This window comes from Monodelphis domestica, chromosome 7, assembly GCF_027887165.1.
Source record: "Monodelphis domestica isolate mMonDom1 chromosome 7, mMonDom1.pri, whole genome shotgun sequence".
In the NCBI taxonomy this organism is placed as follows: Eukaryota; Metazoa; Chordata; class Mammalia; order Didelphimorphia; family Didelphidae; genus Monodelphis; species Monodelphis domestica.
The window spans coordinates 218,530,216-218,551,545 of NC_077233.1; the positions used below are offsets into that span (position 1 = coordinate 218,530,216).

General features: G+C 35.8%; 1 protein-coding gene across 8 annotated transcripts in view; it reads left to right on the forward strand.

Moving 5' to 3' along the window:
* Positions 1-21,330, forward strand: part of MAD1L1 (mitotic arrest deficient 1 like 1) — a 999,035-nt gene that overhangs the window by 21,369 nt on the left and 956,336 nt on the right. For 4 of the 8 annotated variants that reach the window (XM_056804306.1, XM_056804308.1, XM_056804307.1 and 1 more), the window contains exons 3-10: positions 43-183; positions 3,975-4,154; positions 5,441-5,565; positions 15,588-15,669; positions 16,815-16,945; positions 19,119-19,166; positions 19,738-19,852; positions 21,190-21,251. In XM_056804306.1, coding sequence (XP_056660284.1) covers positions 43-183; positions 3,975-4,154; positions 5,441-5,565; positions 15,588-15,669; positions 16,815-16,945; positions 19,119-19,166; positions 19,738-19,852; positions 21,190-21,251 — 884 coding nt within the window. The remainder of the gene's footprint in view (positions 1-42; positions 184-3,974; positions 4,155-5,440; positions 5,566-15,587; positions 15,670-16,814; positions 16,946-19,118; positions 19,167-19,737; positions 19,853-21,189; positions 21,252-21,330) is intronic. The other 4 variants (XM_016423917.2, XM_001379007.4, XM_056804310.1 and 1 more) reach the window with 2 other exon arrangements.

Here is a 21,330-nt window from a genome sequence, read left to right on the forward strand (position 1 = left end):
CAACTTTCACATTGTCATTCTGTGTTTCTATGTTGTCCACAGTTGGAAGAAAGAGCTGAGCAGATTCGTTCAAAGTCTCACCTTATCCAGGTAGAACGGGAGAAGATACAGATGGAGTTGAGCCATAAAAGGGCTAGAGTTGAACTTGAGAAGGCAGCAACAACTAATGCCAGGAATTATGAGGTGGGTATGAGCTAGAGACTAAACCATTTCGAGACAAGCCTCTTGAGAGAGAACTCGCGTGATACCTGCCAAATAAATAAGTGCCCAGTCAGCTGAAAAATTCCACAGTGACATGACAGCATGTAGCCAAGGAGCTTCAGGTCTGGAATGCTTAGGCATTCTTCCTCTAGGCCAATTATTTAAATGGCTTAGGTAATTGGAAATGCTTCAGGACCTTGACAGTGATGAGTTGGAATGATGACAACTCCAGGACCCACATGAGAGAGGAAATGAAACCTAAATGATGACTTTGAAAGTTTTTGGGTTGAATGTGCTTGTAGGTTTACTGAACTATATTGCTTAAGTAGGCAGCTATGTCTAGAATTTGACCTTCTGGCTTTCTTCCTTCCTCTGGGAAAATAACAGAGGTATTGGCAGACACTGTATATGTAATAGAGGAGTTGGAAAAGGTAGATTCCTATAAAGGAACCCCCTTGTCCCATCCATGAACAAATTAGGTACAAACTAGGTCTTGCATTTTACCAGAGTGGTGAGAAAGCCTTACAGAGGAGCAGGACAGGCTGTGATTCCTCTGCTCCTTTGAGGTGATGTGGCATAATCCTCCTTTAGTATGTAAATCCCTGACTTGATCTGCTTTGATTAGCAGAGCAATTTGCCATGGCTTTTTCAATAAGTGCTAATCAATTTTAGCAGAAATACTGCCAGAAATGAAAGCTGAGAATTGGATTACAAAGTCTTGGTTGCTCCTCTCTGCTTCCCAAGCCTCCTTTTCTCTGAGGAAGCTTTTTCTGTCCTCTCAAGTCTCTTTCCCATGGGATGGAGTAGAAAAGGGAGGGTGGACTGGGAGTTAGGAAACTTGAGGTCTTGTCTTTTCTCTCCGACTTACTAGCTTACATGATGTTTCCCAAATCAATTAACCTTACAGTCTGTTTCCTCTTCTAGAAAATGCCAAGTTTTGATCTGATTTTTTTAAGATAAATTTTTATTGATGAACTAACTTTCTTTACATTACCAGACTTTGCTATCTCTTTCCTATAGAGCCATTCCACATAACAAATAAAATTTTTTTGTTTTATTTATTTATTTTTTGTTTTAAGTTTTATTTAATTAGATGATTTAGAATATTTTTCCATGGTTACAAAACTCATTCTTTCTGTCCCCTTCTCCCACCCCCACCCCCTTCCCGTATCTGATGCGCAATTCCACTGGGTTTTTAACATGTGTCATTGATCAAGACCCATTTCCATATTATTAATATTTGTACTAAAGTGATCATTTAGAGTCTACTTTCCCAGTCATAGCCTCATTAACCCATGTGATCAAGCAGTTGTTTTTCTTCTGTGTTTCAAATAACATTTTTTAAAGACCAGGAAAAAAAAAGAAAGTGAGCAAAAGTAATCAATGCATTGAAAAATTCTGGAATATGTGTAATATACTATTCCTTGTACTTACCTCTACTAAAAGGTGGGGTAAAGGTGTTTTCTCATATCTCTTTCTTTGTAACCATACTTATTCTTTATGACTTTTTATTGTCCACTTTTGATTTGTATAAAATGTTATGATCAAGATGAACTGGAGTTAGTGCAAATGTTAATAATTATGAGAATTAAAATTAGTTGAGGTCTTAAACTGTAGTGAGTTAAAATGGTGGAAGATATAAATTGTGATAGATATAAGAGAGGGTGAGTAATTTTGACCGCAGAAATATGTTTCACTACAGTGTCTTGGGTTTTAAATCAAATATAAGGTGGTTGCTAGGGAAATATTCCCAATTATTCAAATACCCAAGTCAATTGGGTTTTATAGAGATTTAAATTAACAATACAATGAGTAATCAAAGAAAGAGAGAGAGAGTAAGAAAGGAATAAGTATGAAGGGCCTCAAGCCAATATGGCCTAGACCTGAGTCTAAGAGAGAAATCAGTCAGTTTTTTAACACTCACCACAAGGTCTGACTAAACAAGGATTCTAGTAACACCAGGCCAGCTCCATTTCAGCTGACTTCACCAGAGAGCCTTCCAGCCAGAGACTGTTCCAAAGGGCCTCTCTCCAGAGCCTCCAGAGGGACAGAGTCCCCTTAGAGGAGCTCCAGGGAGACCTCCTTAGAGATTGTCCTCCAAGAGCTTCCCTTCTCCAGAGCCTCTCTCAAGAGATTCTTCCCAAGTGGTCCTCATCAGAGATTCTCCAAAAGGATTTCTCCAAAAGGTTATCCTGGAGATTCTGCTTTTTCTTATATAGGGGTTTTTCTCCCATGTCACCTCCCCTAAGTCCCTACATCTACCAATCACTGTAGATGTTTTCCAAAAGACAGCCCATTTTGAATTCACAGCTGAGTAGATTAATCTCTTTAGTAAGAGAGAAAAAAAATGCTGCTGTGTCCACTAATTTCTTTAAGAGAAAACCTCTGAGTAAGTTTTCACCTTTTAGGTCTAAGTAGTTTACAAGTTGCTCTACCTTTATAGGCACTTAGCATCCCATTGTATCAATTCTAAAAACAGGTTTGGCTCAAAGAACTCCTTGCCCCACCATAAGCATGGATCCAAGTACTTTCTTTGTTTAGCAATGAGTTTTCTCCCCTAAAGCAGTCTTAAGTACGGGTGGAGTAGAGGTCCTCCCATTTCTGATCCTGGCGAGTTCTCACATCAAAATGGGAAATGTTTCTCAGTAGGGAATTTGTTCCAATTAAGAATTCCCTGATGGGGAAATTTTTAACATTCACAAGTCTGAGAGATTTTAAGATTTACATAATATGGAAATAGGTCTTGATCACATGTAAAACCCAGTGAAATTGCTTGTTGGCTATATGGGGGAGGGGTACAAGGTGGGGGAAAAGAACATGAATCATGTAACCATGGAAAAAATTCAAAATTAATTAATAAATAAACTTAATTTAAAAAATTTAAAAAAGATGAACTAGAATTAGTACTGGTTAAGGCTAAAAGAGAGGTTAGGAACAGGTACTGAACAAGTGATCTCTCTGATGGCCAGGTTAGAATTCTCTTTTAGGAGATCATTTCATTGGTAGAGCAATGTGAAACCAATGAAACATAGGTGGTAGTAGATTGGAGATAAAATCTGGAAAAGGGAATCTGAAGGAGAAACCTTCAAGGACAGTGAATTAATGAAGTGACTAACAGGGAGGATTTAATGTCATTGTTTCTCTTGGCTTCTGCTACTAATAATTTGGATGCATTTGTTTTCTAGCTTTAGTGCACACTTTCCAAGATTTTATAATTAAGAGCCATATGTAGATTAGTCTTGGTAAATTTTGAATCCTTATGTGTATATTCCCCTTCCCCCTTTTAATAAATATTGTATGTTTAGAGAATTCAATTGATTTTATTTTATTTTTGTTTTTTCTTTATTTAGACCCTTATCTTCCATCTTAGAATCAATTCTAAGTATTAATTGGTTCTAAGGTAGAAAAGCAGTAAAGGTTAGACCAGGAAGTGTCTTGAGTTCAGATTTGAACCCAGGACCTACTGGCTCTCTTATCTGTCCCTGAGTCAAACTTATTTTAATACTGTCCAGAGCAAAATTCAGTTGGTAAGGAAAATCTGCAGTTGTTACAAAAACAACTTGAAAGCCTGAAAAAACCCAAACAAAACCCCAAACCTAAAAGGCACATCCTAAATTTCAAGACCAAATAAGAATTTTCCAATATTATGCATTCATGTTTCCCCTTTGTAGTATAGGTCACTGTCAGTTGGCTGTGACACAGACTCAGCTTACCCAATTTCTTTCCAGGACTCTTTTCTATGGTATTGAATGGAAGTTATTTTCTCCCATTAGAGAGAAGCTGACCGCAACCAGGAGCTCCTGACCCGTATCAAACAGCTTCACGAGAGACAAGTAGAAATGGAGAATAAATTGAAGGAACAGACTGAAATCAACAGGTCTTGTAAACAGAATCTGGACACTGCAAATAAGAAGCTTCAGGAGAAAGAGAACAAGTTAGCTGAAGCTAATGAGGTGAGTCTTCAAAAAGCATTAGAGATCATATTTCAAGATCATGGGAATTATAGTTGTACAGAAACTTAGGAATCATATAATTCAAGCTCCCTCATTTTACTGAGAGGAATTGTAAAAGGTTTCACAGGATCACAGTCTCTATAATCTTTTAGCTCTGCTTTTTGGAGGTAGGGGTTGAGGTGTGGTGAGATGGTGGTTTCTATTTTTTCTGTTAGGATGTAGTGACTCCAGAGCACCAGGGACTCTAAAACTAGAACAGTCACTAATTCATCTGAAGTGGCTGACCAAAGCATTTGCCATGTTATAAGAAGGCACTAAGACTGAGGACTTAAAGAAAAAATAATCCTATTTCATTGGTGTCTATGGTTGGTGCTTCTGAAGGGAGATGATGGGGAAAAAAGTCAAAGAAGAAAGGGAAAAGATGATAGCAAGTTGTCCGTATTCCTTCTGTCCCCCTTCTGGTCCTTTTCTTGATGGCTATTTGGATGTTGCCAAAAGGTTATATTATTTATTTTTTATTTATAGGCAGGGAAAGAGAGTATACTTACTCTGAATGTTGGTATAAGATGAGCAAGACTGGAACTGGCTATATTGTTGATCTGCTATGGATAAATGTTCTACTGACTATGTTTCTATAGTTCTCTTTTTCATGGCTAGTTTACTTTTTGGGTGATTCTTGCTCTTAATATAAAAGGTTATCCTGTAATAATAATATCTTATGAGGAAAATCTAAGTGGATCACTGGATAGGGAATCAAGCCTAGAGCTGGGAGATTCTGAGTTCAAATATGACCTCAGATGCTTCCTACTTGTGTGACCCTGGGAAAGTCACTTAATACCAGTTGCTTAGCCCTCACTGCTCTTCTGCCTTGGAAATGATAGTTAATGTCAATTCTAAGATGGAAGGTAAGAGTTTCTTTAAAAAAACCCAACACAAACCCGAAAAACTACAACAGGCTTAAGATCAGCAGGTAGAGAAACTGGTTATTTGCAAAGGGAGCCAATTCATTCTCCTGTTGCATACTCTGACGGATAACAATGCTTTTGACCCTCCCAATGGTAGACTTAAGTTATAAAAATGAGAACTCATAACAGATTTTGGAAGTGATTCTCCTTTCTTTATTGTCTTTGTTTTACAGAATTTACTGGTCTATCTGGTCTTTTGGATGAGTGTCTTCATCTTTGTTTAACAGTGTTTGATATCAGCGCATTCTGCCTTAGTAATTAGTTGACCTGATAGTCTTGGCATTTTGTTTGCCTTTTTTTCCCTCTTTCTTTTGGATCTAGACCATCAGTGAATTAAAGGTGAAAATTTCTGAGTTGCAGTGGAATATAATGAACCAGGAGATGCAAGTGAAGAATTTGGAATCCCAGAAGCAGGAGCTGATGGAGCAGTTAGATGTGCAGAACAAGTGAGTATAGTAACATCATCCCTTTCAGGAAAATAAAGCTCTTGTCTGTACTTTGATGAGGGAACTTATTTGATGTATTTTGCTTTCTTTTGGTTGAAGAAAAGCTTTTTTCCCTAGCTGTTCTTGATAAATTTATGAAATGTTGGATGCCTATCATTGCATAGAAATTTATAGGTTGTTTTTTTCCTTCTAACTCCCAAATATACATATGGTGCCTTCCCCCACTAGAATGAGTTTATGGAAAGCTAGTAATATATCCATAGGAAAACCTTATGGTTAAATTATTATTATTTATTGTATTAATAACTAATCTTATTAGATCTTGCCTTGCTTAGTAAGTAGCTCCATAGACTATTTAATAAACTTTAACATATCTTTTTTATGATTAAGAAAAGTCATTCAGCTTAGATTTTTAAAATATTTCTTGTGTCAGACACAGTGTTAAGTGCTGAGGATATAAAGAAAGGCAAATAAAATCCCTTGCCCTCTCTATTTCCTTCCTTCGTTCCTTCGTTCCTTCCTTCCTTCCTTCCTTCCTTCCTCCCTCCCTTCCTCCCTCCCTCCCTTCCTCCCTTTCTCCCTTCCTCCCTCCCTCCCTTCCTTTCTCCCTCTCCTCTTTCCCTTTATTTTTCTGTCTTCCTCCCTTATATCTTAGAATGGATACTAAGTACTACTTGCAGGTTCCAAGGCAGAAGAACAGTAAGGGGTAAGTCTTGTGACTTCCCCAGGGTCACACAGCTAGGAAGTGTCTGAGATCACATTTGAACCCAGGACCTCTTATTTCTAGGGCTGGCTTTCTATCTACTGAGCCACCTAGCTATCCCCTATGGTATTTCTTGACTTGACTTGTCCAGATTAATGGCCTCTCTTAATTGTCAAATCCAGTGTCATTTTCTGTATCTTCTCTACATTTTAGTTCTCATAAATTTATTTTAGGTTCTTAAGGCTATCACAAACCATGGATTATAATGCTATGTTTACTTTAGTGACATGACTTAGAATTTTATTCCAGAAAATTTCTTTGTACAGAAAAACTCAATATCTAGTTAGAGAATCAAGTAATCCTAGAATTTGGAAGTTGGAAGAGAACTCAGTGGCTAGCCAGACCAATCCATGAATGAAAAGAATACCCATTATAACAGGACTTTGGTCTCCATACAGTGTTTTTGGATTTGTTGATTTTTGTAACAATGTCATTCATTACTTTAAACTCTCAGAGGTTATTTGTGAATGTATCACTTTAGCATCATGTTAGAAGACTAGAGTGAGTGTGACATTTACAAAATGGCTCTAATTTATTCATTAACATTTTCCTCTGGGTGGTGGAACCTAAAAGGAATGAAAAAGATTTTACATTAGTCCAGAAAATTTAAGAGCTACCTCATTTAAAGAAGCTGCATTTCTATTTTTTTTTACTTCATTAAAACCTATGTGGAACTATGTCACAAATTTGTTTTATTGAAGAGTATTATGCTGTGCTTCATTTCTCTTTACTCACTATAACTAGAATAAAGGATGAAATTAAAGAAATGTATGATCCATAAAGATGGACTTGACAGATGATGACAGTGGTGGATAACCTGTTTGTTTCACTGGTCCTTGAGATGTGAAGAGAATAAGGAAGGACCTGAGCACAGTGAATGAATTTCCTTTGACAGGCTTTTGGGAAGAAGGTTGTTCATGATGGGCAGGATGGAATGTGTTGCAATCCCCATCAATGGAAGGAATATATGGCTACATTACTGAAATTGTAGATTATCTTACTATTCAACGATTTGCTATAATATGAATTCAGCCTCATTTATTTTTATCATTGTTGTTAATTTTAAGGGTAGGAAATAGGGGTTTATATTATAAAAGGTTGGACTGGATTATTTAAGAATAGGGTTTCCAGGAATTTATATTAATTCCAAAGAGATTTGTTGATAATTTCTTTACAAAATATAGAAAGAATGAAGTAGGATGTCAGAGAGAGAGGATAGGATAAGATATCTAGCCTAAGCACTAAGTAATTTACTCCCAGACCCTGGCTCAACCCGGGCGCAGAGTTAGTTTCAGCTGGCCTTGGCAGTGCCAAGGATGTGAGGAAAACTGTCTTAAGAGGTAGGTCTCTCCTGAGGCTAGTTTCTTTTTAGAATAATATCCAGGAAAGGAGTCAGCCTTTTCACTCACCACGTCAGTCCAAAAGGAATAGATTTAAGAACAACCTCACCAGGAACAGGGTCTTGGGTCCAGTCAGCAGATTTTTCTTCAGCCTCCATGCTAAGTAGAACCCCAAGTAGAACTCCACTCAGGAAGTTGTAACTCCCTTTTAAAGACACTTCCTTTTGCCTCACTTCCTGTTCCTTCCTTTAATTTTACATCTACCAATTACAGTTGAAGCTTTGCTTTAAGACTGCCCAAGGGCAGTTAGTTTAATTCTGATTCTTCACAGACCTCCTCACAGACCTCTCCCATTCAATTGTGAATGGGGTGTTTACACCTTTGGTGATTAAATCTAAAAATGAGCTGATCTTCCCACTCAACTTTAAGTAGGGTTTTTATATTTTGGTGATTAAATCTAAAAATGGGCAGGGGTTACAATTTAATCTTCAGAATCAGAGGAGAGTTGATTAATTTCATTTTCACAATCGGGGAGAGTTAATTAATTTCACAATCAGAGGAGAGTTAAATTTAATCTTCATATAAGCCAAAGTAATTTATTAAAGATGTTGGTGCCATTCCAATTTGGTGACAGTTCATTGTGGATATAAATGAAATGTTCATGGAGAGCCTTTTGATTGATAGTATTGACTTATGGAAATATTTGATTCATCTCCTGGGACATAACATCATAGGTACTATTGAAAAACAAACATTTTTGAGAAATAATTTTAGCTTTAATATCATTGACCCACAAGCCAATAGTTCAGTTTTGGATTTTATTATATGAATAGTTTATAGAAAAAATATTCTCTTTTGAAATCGAATTGAATCTAAATTATTTCTTTCTGTGCTTTGTTGTGGTTATTAATAAACTCAGTAAATAGCAAGAAAAGAAAGCTCTCATTACTTAGATTTGTAATTTTATAGTCAGTACTAATGATTTTTTTGTGAAAAAAAAAAAAGAATGGGCTTTGAAATATATTTAGGAACTTCCTATTACTTTTGGTTAGGTTAACTGATGAATATTATTATCAAGAAAGTGCTCTTTCCCTTTTTCCATTGACTTCCTTTTAAAAAAAAGGTGATTTCTCTGTCTTTAGGTTTAGGTGTAAGTTTTATTTCTTTATTAGATAAATAGGTATCTTATTTGGGGAATGACATTACATTATTTTATATGTTGAAGAGAATGCAAGGAAAACAAAATTATAATTTGATATATGATATATTACTCAACCAGGCTTTGCTAAATTTGCAATGTGGCTTAAGCTTATGGTCGTCTGTAAGACCATTAACCTGTAAAGCAGGAATTCTTAACTTGGAGTGTGAATTTATTTTAAAAAGTATTTTGATAACTGTATTTTAATATAATTGGCTTCCTTTATAACCCTATGTGTTTTATTTTATGCATTTATGGGATTAATTCTGGCATGAGATCTGTAGGTTTCAGTAGATGCCAAAGGCGTTTCTTCCGCCCCCCCACCCCCTCTGCACACTTAAGAGCCTTTGCTTATAGCAAATGACATTTATTTGTCATCATGGGTCACATTGAATTTGAGAAATAACCCTCTTTATTCTGGGTAGGGCTATGTGCTGATTTGTTAACATCTGATTTAATTATCAATATTTCTTTAAGAATGACAGAATTTTAAGCTTACCAGAACATTTTTATTACTTGGTGAAATACCTGTAGACAGCTGTTGAAGCTCTGGTTTTTGGCTATTAGCTGTTTAGAAAATTCCTGAATTTCAGATTGCATGTATTAAAAAAAAATATTCTTCTCAAATTTTTCAGTGGTTCATAGCATCTGTTGTTACCCATTTCTGCATGTAGTGATTGGCCATTTCTGGGCTTCTTCCCACTCTTTTTCTTAAGTCTGCCTCTAGACTGTTTTAATGCCACTTAACATCCAGTAAAATTGTCCTTATATGAAAAATAGGGAGTAATTAATATAATTTTGTCTTGTTTACTTTGTAAATAATTTTGTGGCTTTTATTATAATATAATATTATATATATATGTTCATATATATATATATATATATATATATATATAAATAATTATGTGCGTGTGAATGCAAGATACTGCACTTTAGAGCTTCTTCCTTTTAACTCCTTTAGTTTGTAGTCAGAAATACTAGTTCTCATTTGATTGCCAGAAATAAATAACTTTGACTTAAGACTGATCTTATTTTATTGTTTGTAATGCTCAGGTGACAGGTCACTAACAATGAATTGGCTGTTGAGAATATCATGGTATTTGCCTTCCTAATTACTTAATATCCATTGATGGTTCCCTTAAAACAAGGTGGGGAAATACAGATCAACAGAATTGGAACTGAAAATCATCAATCACTTTCTCCTTTAATAAAGGCACTGTACTCCATTGATTGCCAGATATATGATCTATTCTCACAATATTCCACTGAACAAAGCAGTTCTTTTCTGCTACTAGAATATAGATTGCAGCAAAATGTAAATTTACAAAAGCATTTGGGTTGCCTCATTAGATGGTGTGGTAGGAATAGCATTTATTTTATGTTGGCTGGAATGGTTTCCTTTTAAAGGAGGCAAGGAGGTCATTCTCAGGATTTGCCCATTCTGGGGAATAAAGAATATAAAAAGTCCAGTTTATGGGGAGTGGATGTTCCTGAGATTTTGTGTAGTTCCCTTTGTTTTGGTGAATGTGGAGGCATAAGGGAACAGTATCTATTTATAGTATTTGTATCCTTTTAAATCCCCTATAATTAGTAATTTTTATTACTTTTTATTGTCCTTATGTGTTTCATTGCATTCTATCTCAAGACTATATCATTGGCCTTAGTTATGCTGTTGCTCAAATTAGGTGAGATTTGATAGGCCATTTCCTTTCATTGAGTTGTGCCTTGGAAGGTCTGTTACTGTTCAACAGATGCATTGTAACACATATGGATTGAATAATAACATGTCAAGTGTTACATTGTGTTTTATTGTTGAACTGGAATCTCTGGAATAGGGAGTTCAGTCCCACCCAGAGTTTTTGGCATTAGTGACTTTGTGGATAATTTTGTGATTGAAATTTGGGAAGGATTTTGCAGAAGAAATAGAGCTGCAGATAATTGAATGGACAGATATAGGAGGTGGTACCCTGGGGTTACAGTAATTTTGAGTATAAGAGGAACCTTTTAAATGAGATAAAGATGAGGCCCCCACCTACACTGCAGTGTGATAGGTTCATTAGGAAGGAGAGTAAAAATATTTCAAAACTTGTACTTTTTGTTTCTTAGTACAATTTTAGAAAAGCTGGATCCCTTGTTGAAGGGAAGTGAAGATATTGGGCATTCCACAATTAGAGATAGATGAATATATTTGTTTTTTAAGGATTTCATCTTGAAGGCAGAAATTTGCCTTATGGACTTAGTAATAGTACAGGTAAAGAGAGCACTCCTCATGGGGTCAAGGGCTTTCCAGGCAGAAAACACCCAAAGGTCTTGCTGGTGAATGTGTTGAATTCTGCTTAAGGATGAGAATTAGATATTACCTGTGGTAGGAGTGCCTTTGTCCCACTCTATTAGTGTCTTTGGTGTTGGGTCTGGGTGTGTGTGTGGAGGGTGTGCGACCTTTATCACCATGGATTTGGATGGTTGCAGAAGAAGTTAACAACAACCTAAACCTAAACCACAACCTACAAATTCCATTTAAAAAGGGTTAGTGGCACCTATCAGATTGGCTTAAATGACAGAAAAGGAAAATGATAAATGTTAGAGGGGATGCAGGAAAATTGGAACACCAATATACCGTTGCTGGAGTTGTGATCTGATTCAGCCATTCTGGATAGCAATTTGTAACTATGTTCAAAGGACTCAAAAAAACTGTACATATACCCTTTGGTCCATCAATACCATTACTAGGCCTATGTATCAGAGAGATTAAAAAAAGGAAAAGGACCTATTTGTTAAAAAATATTTATTGTAGCTCTATGTTGTAGTAAAAAGTTGGAAATTGAGAGGTTTCCATCAGTTCGGGAATAGCTGAACAAATTGTGGCAGATGATATATAGAACACTGTTTGTGCTTTAAGAAATGACAAGCAGGATGATTTCAGAAAAATCTGGCAAGACTTACCCAAACTGATGCAAAGTGAAGCAGAATCAGAGGAACATTGTATATATAGTGATAGCAATATTTCTGGATTTTAACAACTGTGAATGATGGCTATTCTCAACTATATAGGGATACCAGACAATTCCAGAGACTCAAGATGAAAAATGCCATCTTCCCTTTCAGAAAGATCTGGAGTCTGAGTGCATACTAAAACATACTATATTTAATTTTCTTTATTCCTTTTCCCCATTTGAGAGCTCTTCTACAAAACAACTAATATGGAAAAATGTTTTATATGATTACATGTGTAAAATCCAGCAGATTGCTTTCTATCTCAGAGAGGGGGGAAGACAGAGAAGGAGTTAGGGAGAAGGGGTCTGAAGAAGGGAGAGAATTTAGAACCCCCCTAAAAGAAAAATTAGAAATTTGTTTTTACATGTAAAAGGGGAAAAATAAAATGCTATTAAAAAAATAAAGGTATATTCAAAGTGGAAGAAAAAGGGTTAATGAGAATCTTGTCTGAACAACAGCCTAATGAACATCATTTTATAAAGAGTTAGTGGGGAGGACAGGTAAATGCTCATTGGATTGAGAGCCAGGCCCAGAAACATGAGGTCCTACGTTCAAATTTGACCTCAGACACTTTCTAGCCCTTACCACTCTTCTTCCTTGGAATCAATACACAGTATTGATTCTAAGATGAAAGATAGGGATTTGTTTAAAAAAAAAAAATTAGTAGGAGCCAATGAAGAGCTTCTCTGGGCCTCAGAGTTCAGTTGAGATAGGGTTCACAGATGACCCTTGCAAAGCCAATTAAGTCATGTAGAGCCAACTGTCTCTTGATGCCTATATCAGGAAGATCTGTATAAGTTTCTAAAGATGGATTACCTCTGCAATTTCCCTCTGATCAGCAAGGAAAAGGTTGAAATTCCTGAAAGAAATGCATTTGGTGAACTGGATCAATGCTGCTCCCATCTTCTTTTCTTCCCCTTTGATCAGACTATGTTTTCATTTAAACAATTCTTTTTCAACTAAGAAGCATTTTTTCTTTTCTCATACGGCCCCTGGGGGAGGGGCGGGGGGACAAAACCGTCAAGCAAAACTAATCCTCATGTAGGCCATGTTCAAAAATGCATGTCTCATTCAGCATATTTAGTCCTTCACCTTGTCTGGATAAGAATGACATTCTTCATCATCAGGCCTCTGGAATCATTGCATTGATTGGTCATTGCATTGATTTCAGATTTCTTAGATTTTTCAGAATTGTTTTTGCATCAATTTTGCTAGAAAAAAATTCTTTTCTTGGATCTACTTTCTTCACTTTGCATCAGTTCATACAGGTCTTTCTAGGTTTTTCTGAAACTATCCTTTTCATCATTTACAGTAATGTCCCATTACATTTTATATCATAATTTGTTCAGCTTTCCTCATTTGACGAGTATCCACTATTGTTGGGCTTTTTTTTCCACATGGATTCTTTTCCTTTTTCCTTGATCTCTTTGGTGTATAGGGTTAGTATCACTGAGTCAAAAGGTATATACTGGTTAGTAAATTTTTTGGGCAAAAACAGTTCCAAAATTACTTTCAAGAATGACTACCACTTTTCCAGCTCTATCAATTGTGTATCAATATGTGCATTTTCTTTAAGTACTCTTCTATTTATAATTTTACTTTTTTTGTCAACTTTTGCCAACAGAGATTAGGGCCTGGGTCCATCTTCAATTCTGGACATGGTTATGTTCTCAACATGCCTTCAGTTGACAGATTGATGACATTACCCATTTTCTTTCTCCATATCAAGTCAAGAGGCTTGCTTTTATTGTGGTTGATGCTTATTCAGGATCTTGTAGTGCTAGCAAAGTGTGCTACTATGAAAGCTCTTTTCAGAACTTGTCTTTCTTCCTTATAGACCCCCTGTACCATAACTTCTGGTTAGGACACCCATTTTACTGTGAAACAGTTCAAAGATTGGGTGCATGACTAACACATTTGCCTCTAATGGCATTTTTAAGGCATCTGGTATTTATTGAACACTGAAAGGAACTATTGAAACTTCAGCTGTGCTATCATAGCCCTGATTTTTGGGGTTGGGTGTCTCGCTTTCCAGAAGCTGCATCTGAGATGAATAAGTGCTGTGCTAGGAAGGGGGAGTGCTTTCTACTCTAGTGGTTTCTTTGATGTGTCCTTCAAAAAGACTTCACTGATGGGGATGAACTACTTTTAGACATAGTCTTTTTGATTCTTTCTGCTTGCCTATCTTATTCCACTCATGTCATGAAGTTTCCTGCACCTTTAGGTTTTTGTTTGTTTTAATCCCTGAAGATTTTGAATTTGGAAAAAATGGTTCAGGACTTTCTATTAGCAGGTCTTCCCCCCCCCCCCCCCCCGCCCCAGTGAAATTTTGATAAATCCTTTCTAGAAAGGACTTAAGAGGAAAAAGAAATAAAATTGTTGGGAAGTACTTTACTTTATAATGATATGAGGAGGAGGTGGTAAAACTGTCTATATAATCAGTATATAATATAATTATGGAGGCTATCATGTTCACTCTGAAGAGAGGAGACCCCTTAGCTGACCTTGTAGCAATACTGAGTCTCTGGGCAAAGGTATGAAGGAGTCTTTGTCTAGCCACTACAGAAGGTGGTTTGGGGTGAGGATAATTTCTCAGCAGAAGGGACAGGAATTTGGTATGATCCCTCTAATGGAGTTTCCAGGGAGAATGAGGTTTTGCCTGGTGGGCTAGTTAGTGGTATTCTGTGATGAGTCTCAGTATCAATTTATAAATCTTGGGACAACTTGCCTGCAAGAGCTTTAGGACCTCCCCACCTCATTACATTGAGCTCAGAGTCCTTGGTCATCTTCATCAGGAACTGAGGTGAGTAATCAAGGTGATGATGGTCGTTTGACTGGGTTATTTGTTGCTTCCTCTCTTTCCCTCAGGGTACCTCACTGCTTCAATCTAGACTTGCTTGTCTGTCCTGTGTTTGTATTTATATGAAACTTTTCATCCACCTAACTAGGCCATAGCTGTTTCAAGGTCCGTTAAGTGGTGGAAAATCCCAATGAAGATTTTTGGTCCCTTTTCACCTAGGAAGTAACATGTGGTAGGATTCACATTTATTTTATGTAGGATGGAATAATTTTCTTTCTTTTAAGAAGGAAAGAAAGCTGTCCTGAGGATTTGGTTGATCTGGAAGTATAAAATTTCCAGCCTTTGAGGAATGTTCCTTAGGTCTAGTGGCATTTTCAGTATCCTGAAGGTTGTTATTTTGTGTCACTGTCCTGAAAAATATGAAGGTTGAGGGAAATAGCATCTATTTTTAATTCTTTATTAAAATTTACTTTTATGGTATATTGTACACCATGAATTATTTCATTACATTCCCATCCCAAATCTGAATCTTTGGACTTACCTTAAAAACTTAGTCTGTTGCTCAGAATCTGTGGAATTTGACACGCAGACAACTATTGAGATAGGCCATTTCCTTTTATCATTTTGTTCTTGGAAGATTTCTTATTGTCCAGCTCTGGCTTGAGCATTCACTATAAAACCTACAGAATAATAGTTTACCATAAATAAAAGTTTTGGGCATTAAAAACAGATGCAATTTAAAAATATTAAAAAGTATTCTGTTTTGTACCCATTAGCTGTTGCTTACTTTGCTTGCCCTTTGTCCTGATTCTGCTAAAGTCACACAAGTCTTACTAATACTTTTCCACTGAATGGACTTTCATATTTGCATTGATGCTTAATTTGTGAAATGCTTCTATATATCCACATCTCTCATCTGTTCAACAGAAAATGTCAGGAAACCAACCAGAGAGTCCAGGAGCTCCAAGCAAATCAGTGTCTTATTGTTGACAATGAACAGAAAATCAAAGTAAGTAGTATTGATTTCTTGCTCCCTTCAAGTTAGGTAAAGATGTTATTGTTTTATAGACGTTAGAAGTGACGAACCTGGTCTTCCTGCAGGAATATTCAAAAGTGATGAAGATGAAACTGTATGACAATTTTTTTAATAACCTTGTGTTTAATAAGCTCAAGAGTGTAACTTCCTTCAGGAAGAACTCATTATTTGAAAGGAACTGTTAAGAAAATGAGGGAGCAATTGGGCAGAATTAGGGTTCAACATCTTATACTATACATATAGTATATCACTAGGCTCAAAATAAATATATGACATGAATTTTAAATATGTTTAAGTAATTTTTAACTAATTATTTGTTAGACTGAGTCATCTCCAACCTATGGTTCTCCGGCATTGGGTTTATTCTATTCTTAGATACTTATGTAACCATTTAATATTTTATTTTTATTTCAAATTTTGGAAATTTTTATTTACAAGACTCTTGTTCTTTCTCTCCCCTACCCCCACCTCTCTTCCAACATTTTAAAATTAAAAAAAATTTTTTTAAATTAAACCCTTACCTTCTGTCTTAAAATGAGTACTGTGTATTGGCTTCAAGGCAGAAGAGTGGTAATGGCTAGGCAATGGGGATTAAGTGATTTGCCCAGGGTCACACAGCTAGAAAGTATTGGAGGCCAGATTTGAATCCAGGATATTCTGTCTTATGGTCTGGCTCTCAATCTACTGAGCCACCTAGCTGTCCCCTAACATCTTTTTGAAGAGAAATAAAATGAATGAATTTTAATTTTATGGCATGCATGCATTTTGAGTCTTTGTCCACTCAGTTAAAGATATGGCTAATGAGGCCATTTTTGTAGATTTATTCTGGACCAGGTACTTTTACTTTATTAATAATCACATATACCTCTAACCCTATTCATGCATTTCAAAACAAGTAGATTAGGTATCTGTTGCTGCATCAAGATAGATATATCCCCACAGTTTAAAAATGAGTCAAATTTCCTTTCTTGATGTTGGGTCAGTAGCACTGTGACTTTTTTAAGTGCATCAAGTTTGATTTGTATTGAAAAAAGAAATTGCTAAAGTTTAATAGTTCATTAGCATTTCTACAGTGTTCTCGTGTTTTTTCTTCTGTTTTGGGTCTCTGGTCTTCTCAGGAACTAGAGCAGAAGCTGTCTCTGCAGGAGCAGGATGCTGCCATTGTGAAGAACATGAAGTCAGAACTTGTACGTTTCCCAAAGATGGAGAGAGAAGTAAAACAACTAAGGGAGGAAAATGCCTACCTGAGGTAAAGGGGGAGAAAAAGGTCTATAGCTGGCACAAACTTAAAAGAGACTTTAGTTTTTCTTAATTATTCAGTTTTCCTAGAATCTCAGATGGGACCTCAGAGTTCTAGACTTAACCAGAGTTAAATAGCTAGGAAGTGTCTGAGGTCAGATTTGAACCCAGGACCTCCCATGTCTTGGCTCTATTCACTGAGCCACCTAGCCTGCCTCTAGGGGTCATCTAGTCTTAACCATACTAGATTAGGAGATCCTCTTTAACCTTCTTAACTTAACTTAACTTAACTAAGTGGTTGTGGGTACTCTGCTTGAAGATTTCCAGTGATAAGAATACCTCCTGAGGAAGTCCATATTATTTTTGGAGAGCTCTAGTCATTAGGAATTGAAATCTGCTTCTCTTAATGTCCTGTTCTTTATTACTAATTCTGTTCTCTTGATAATTTTCCTTCCACATAATAATTCTTCACGTACTTGAAGATAGCAACCTAAGACATTTTTCTCCCCCAGGCCAAACCTCGAAGTCATCCTTGATTTCCCATTCTGTCTCATCACTTGTCAAGTCTGTTGGATACTGTCTTCACAACATCTTTTTTCTGTTTCCCTTTATTCTGTTCAAGCTGTGAAACACTGCTCCCCTGAACTATTGGCAAAAGACTTCTAATTGTATGCTTGTTAATTTGAATGAGTGTTCTCTCCTTTCTTCTAGTATCTTTCCTCTCTAATCCATCTTCTGCACTATTGCAAAAATCATCTTGCTATGTCTCTAGGATAAAATCGAAACATCTTATCTTGACATTAGAAATATTCTGCAGTCTGACTTACTTTCATGATTTGCTTCACATTTATCCCTGTCTTCACAAAATCTGTGTTCTCACTCAGATGACTTATTTGCTGTTTCATGAATCTTGTATTCAAACTCTTCTCTTTATGCCTTATGCGTGCTGGTTGCCATGTCTGAATAGCCTCTGTCTTCTTCAGATTTACCTCTTAGAATTCCTTAGGTCCTTCTCATCTCAGTCTGTATGTTTCTTTTCCCATCCGTTTGTGTAAGTTGAATCCTCTCCAGTAGATATAAGCTCCTTGAGGCGAAGAATTATTTGGTTTCATTTTTGTATCTTTAGCAGGTGGTATAAAATATATAGGTACTTTGTATCTAGTAGGTGCTTAATGCATGTTTGTTTATTTTTAATTTTTTTTAACCCCTTACCTTCCATCTTGGAGTCAATACTGTGTATTGGCTCCAAGGCAGAAGAGTGGTAAGGGCTAGGCAATGGGGGTCAAGTGACTTGCCCAGGGTCACACACCTGGGAAGTGTCTGAGGCCAGATTTGAACCTAGGACCTCTCGTCTCTAGGCCTGGCTCTCAATCTACTGAGCTACCCAGCTGCCCCCTGCATGTTTGTTTAATTAAATTGATTAATTAAAATCTGTACCTTCATCCAATCAGGACCAAGGATATAGTACAGTGGCACTCCACTAGAGGAAATCATGTTGATTTTATTTAGTGTTGTCATTTTGTATTATATCCTTTCTTTATTCTACTTCAGTTTGTACATGTCTTTCTATATTTCTCTTAATTCTTTTTTTCCCTTATGGTCTAATTATGTTATATTCCTATACCATAATTTATTCAAATTTCCCCTAGCCAATAGGTAAACATTTGTGTTTTCTACTTTTTATTACTATGAGCAATGCTGCTAATAGCCTTTTTGCATCAGAGCCTTTTTTCTGTCAATAACCTATTTTGAGATATAGTTTCAGAAATGGGATTTTTGAGTGGATTCAAATTGAATCCAATTGAGCAATTGAATAACTTTATTGTATAATTCCAAATTGTTAGAGGGAATAGTTGAATTAGTATGTCTATAACCCCTTTTTCAATGAGTTTTCCCATATTTTTGTAATTTTTATCATTTTGAGTGTGAAGTGAATCATAGGGTCTAGATATAAAGATGGAAGAGACCTTGGAGGATATTTAATTCAAACTCTTCATGTCACAGAAGACTGAGGTCTGTAGAGTTTAAATGACTTCCCCAGAGGTCACTTAAGAAGTTGTAAGGTTACAGAAATAATGTGTCATTACTGGGATTTGAACCTAGGTCCTCCAGTAGGATAGTTTTAATGTGATTATTAGTGATTTGGAACATTTTTAAAAATGTTTTTTCCTCTTTTTTTGTAGTTCCTTTGAAGACTTTTTGTTCATGTTCTTTGACTACTTTCCTATTAGGTAATTGCTAGCGAATTAAGAAATTTGTGTTAGTTCCATATAGATTTTTTTTTTGTTTGGCTCTTAATAAGGTTATTTAATGCAATGACTTTTTAATCTTATTCTAGCTGCTCTGATCTTATTGGTGCAATAGATTGTATAATCAACACTCTCTTGTCTTTTGTAATCTTTCATTTCTTTTGTCTGATTATAAGTGTCTCTCTTATTCATAATGATGGATAATATATTTGAATGTTTTATCAATTTGAAATTTATCGTCATAGGAGTTATAGAAGATGTAGACACCTATTTCAGACACCTATTTTTCTAAACTCCTTTTCAGCTCTCCCAGTAATCCTTTTGAATTTAGAGTAGCTTGGAGTATATTTATAAGAAATAAGCTATTAGACCCTCCTAGAATGCCATAGATTTGATAAGGTTAATTATTTGCTATTATTTGATAAGTTAATTTTCTAGATTTAAATGAAACTCAAGTGTCCTCATTTGGTTTGATAGATAATAATATTCATTTGCTGATCAAGTTTTGGAGCTGATTCAGATTGTTTCTTTATTTTCTCTCTGCTGCCACCAGAGAAATGAAAGAGAACAATGGCTTGTTGAAAGAAGAAGTAGAAGGACTTCAGAGAAAACTGGAACGTCATGAGAAGCTACAGGAAGATATGGTGGCCTTGGAATTAGAGAAGGAGGTGAGGATTTATCTTTAAGAGGAATGCTGTGCATTGAATATTATTTCCTTACCTGCCATCTTAACTTTTTTGAATTTTAGGACCCTAAGTCTCGTTTGATTTGTTTGATTGATTCAAACTGAACACTTGTTTTTTTTTTTAATCTCAATCTTGAATGAACTTTTCCTTCTAGTAACAAGAATAAAAGATATTTTTTCTTTGAGTTATTTTTCCTAATAATTACATAGACCATAGTTTCCTTCAGACTGGTCTTTCTTTTGTAATATGCATCAGCAATTTTTGAATCTAAATTTTAAAGTCTTAAACTTGAAGGGACCCTTATTATCATACATCTGTAGTATGTCTCCATGAATGATACACTCATGAATTAATGTAATTAATGCAACTACAGAGCCAATTTTTTTATAAGAGAAATTTTTCATCATCTTTTATTTTTCTGTTTTGTTAGTGAAACTTTTATTTAATTAAATTTTTATTGATGTCTTCTCTTTTTCACATCCTCATGGTTTTCTCCAGTATGTCTCAGATGGTACTCCCAGAGAACCATACCATATAACAAATAGTATTTTTTCAAGCTGTTAAAAAAAGGAGGAAAACTAATCAATTCATCAAAAAAGACTGAAAACAGGGTGTTTTGGGCAAAACTTGTGTACCTTCATTTCTATAAAGGGGTAGGTTGGGAGTGTCCTGTTTCTTTTCTTTCTAGTAGGGCTTGACATTTATAATTTTGCTACATTGTCTAGTAATGTAACAGGAGAAACTATAATCCATCATGCTTCAATCCTAGTTCAATCCCATTAATGTTTCATTATATCAAGGCTATTAAATTATATTAAGACTAACTATTTAAAATTTCTTCAGGCCTAATGCAATTGAAGGACATGTGGCAAATGACTAATGGATAGATTCACTAATGTGTTTTTTCTAGTTTGTTTAAATTCTTCAAGTCTCCAGCAAGATGGTAAAATCATTATGATACTCTTGATGTAGTGGCTGTGGGACTCCGGCCTCTTCCAGAAATAAGAAGAAACTGCTTTTATAATCTCTTCTGCCAGACCCAGGGGTTTAAATCTTACAGTGCATTTTTCAGGCCATGAGAATAAAGAAATAAGCTAGTGAGGAGCTGAGTTTTCTTTTTTGAGGAGACAGAGTGGCAGTTGTGAGAAGGCTTGTGGGAACCATCTTTATGATTTCATCAATCGAATAGACCTTCCAGGAAGGAACTTCCCACATTTGCTATGCAACCTATAGCCCTAGAGAGTTGCCTGGGAGATTGTTATTGGAATTTGATTTGGAAGGAACCAGTTTTTATACATTATACTTTCTTTGATCTTTAGAAACTACTGGAAAAGCTGAAAAGTTGGGAGAGAATGGACCAAAGTATGGGCTTAAATATCAGGTATGTGATAAATGTATGTGAAATTATGCTGGATGTTCTCTTTCAGTTTTCACAACTGTAATGGCTTAAACAACATTTT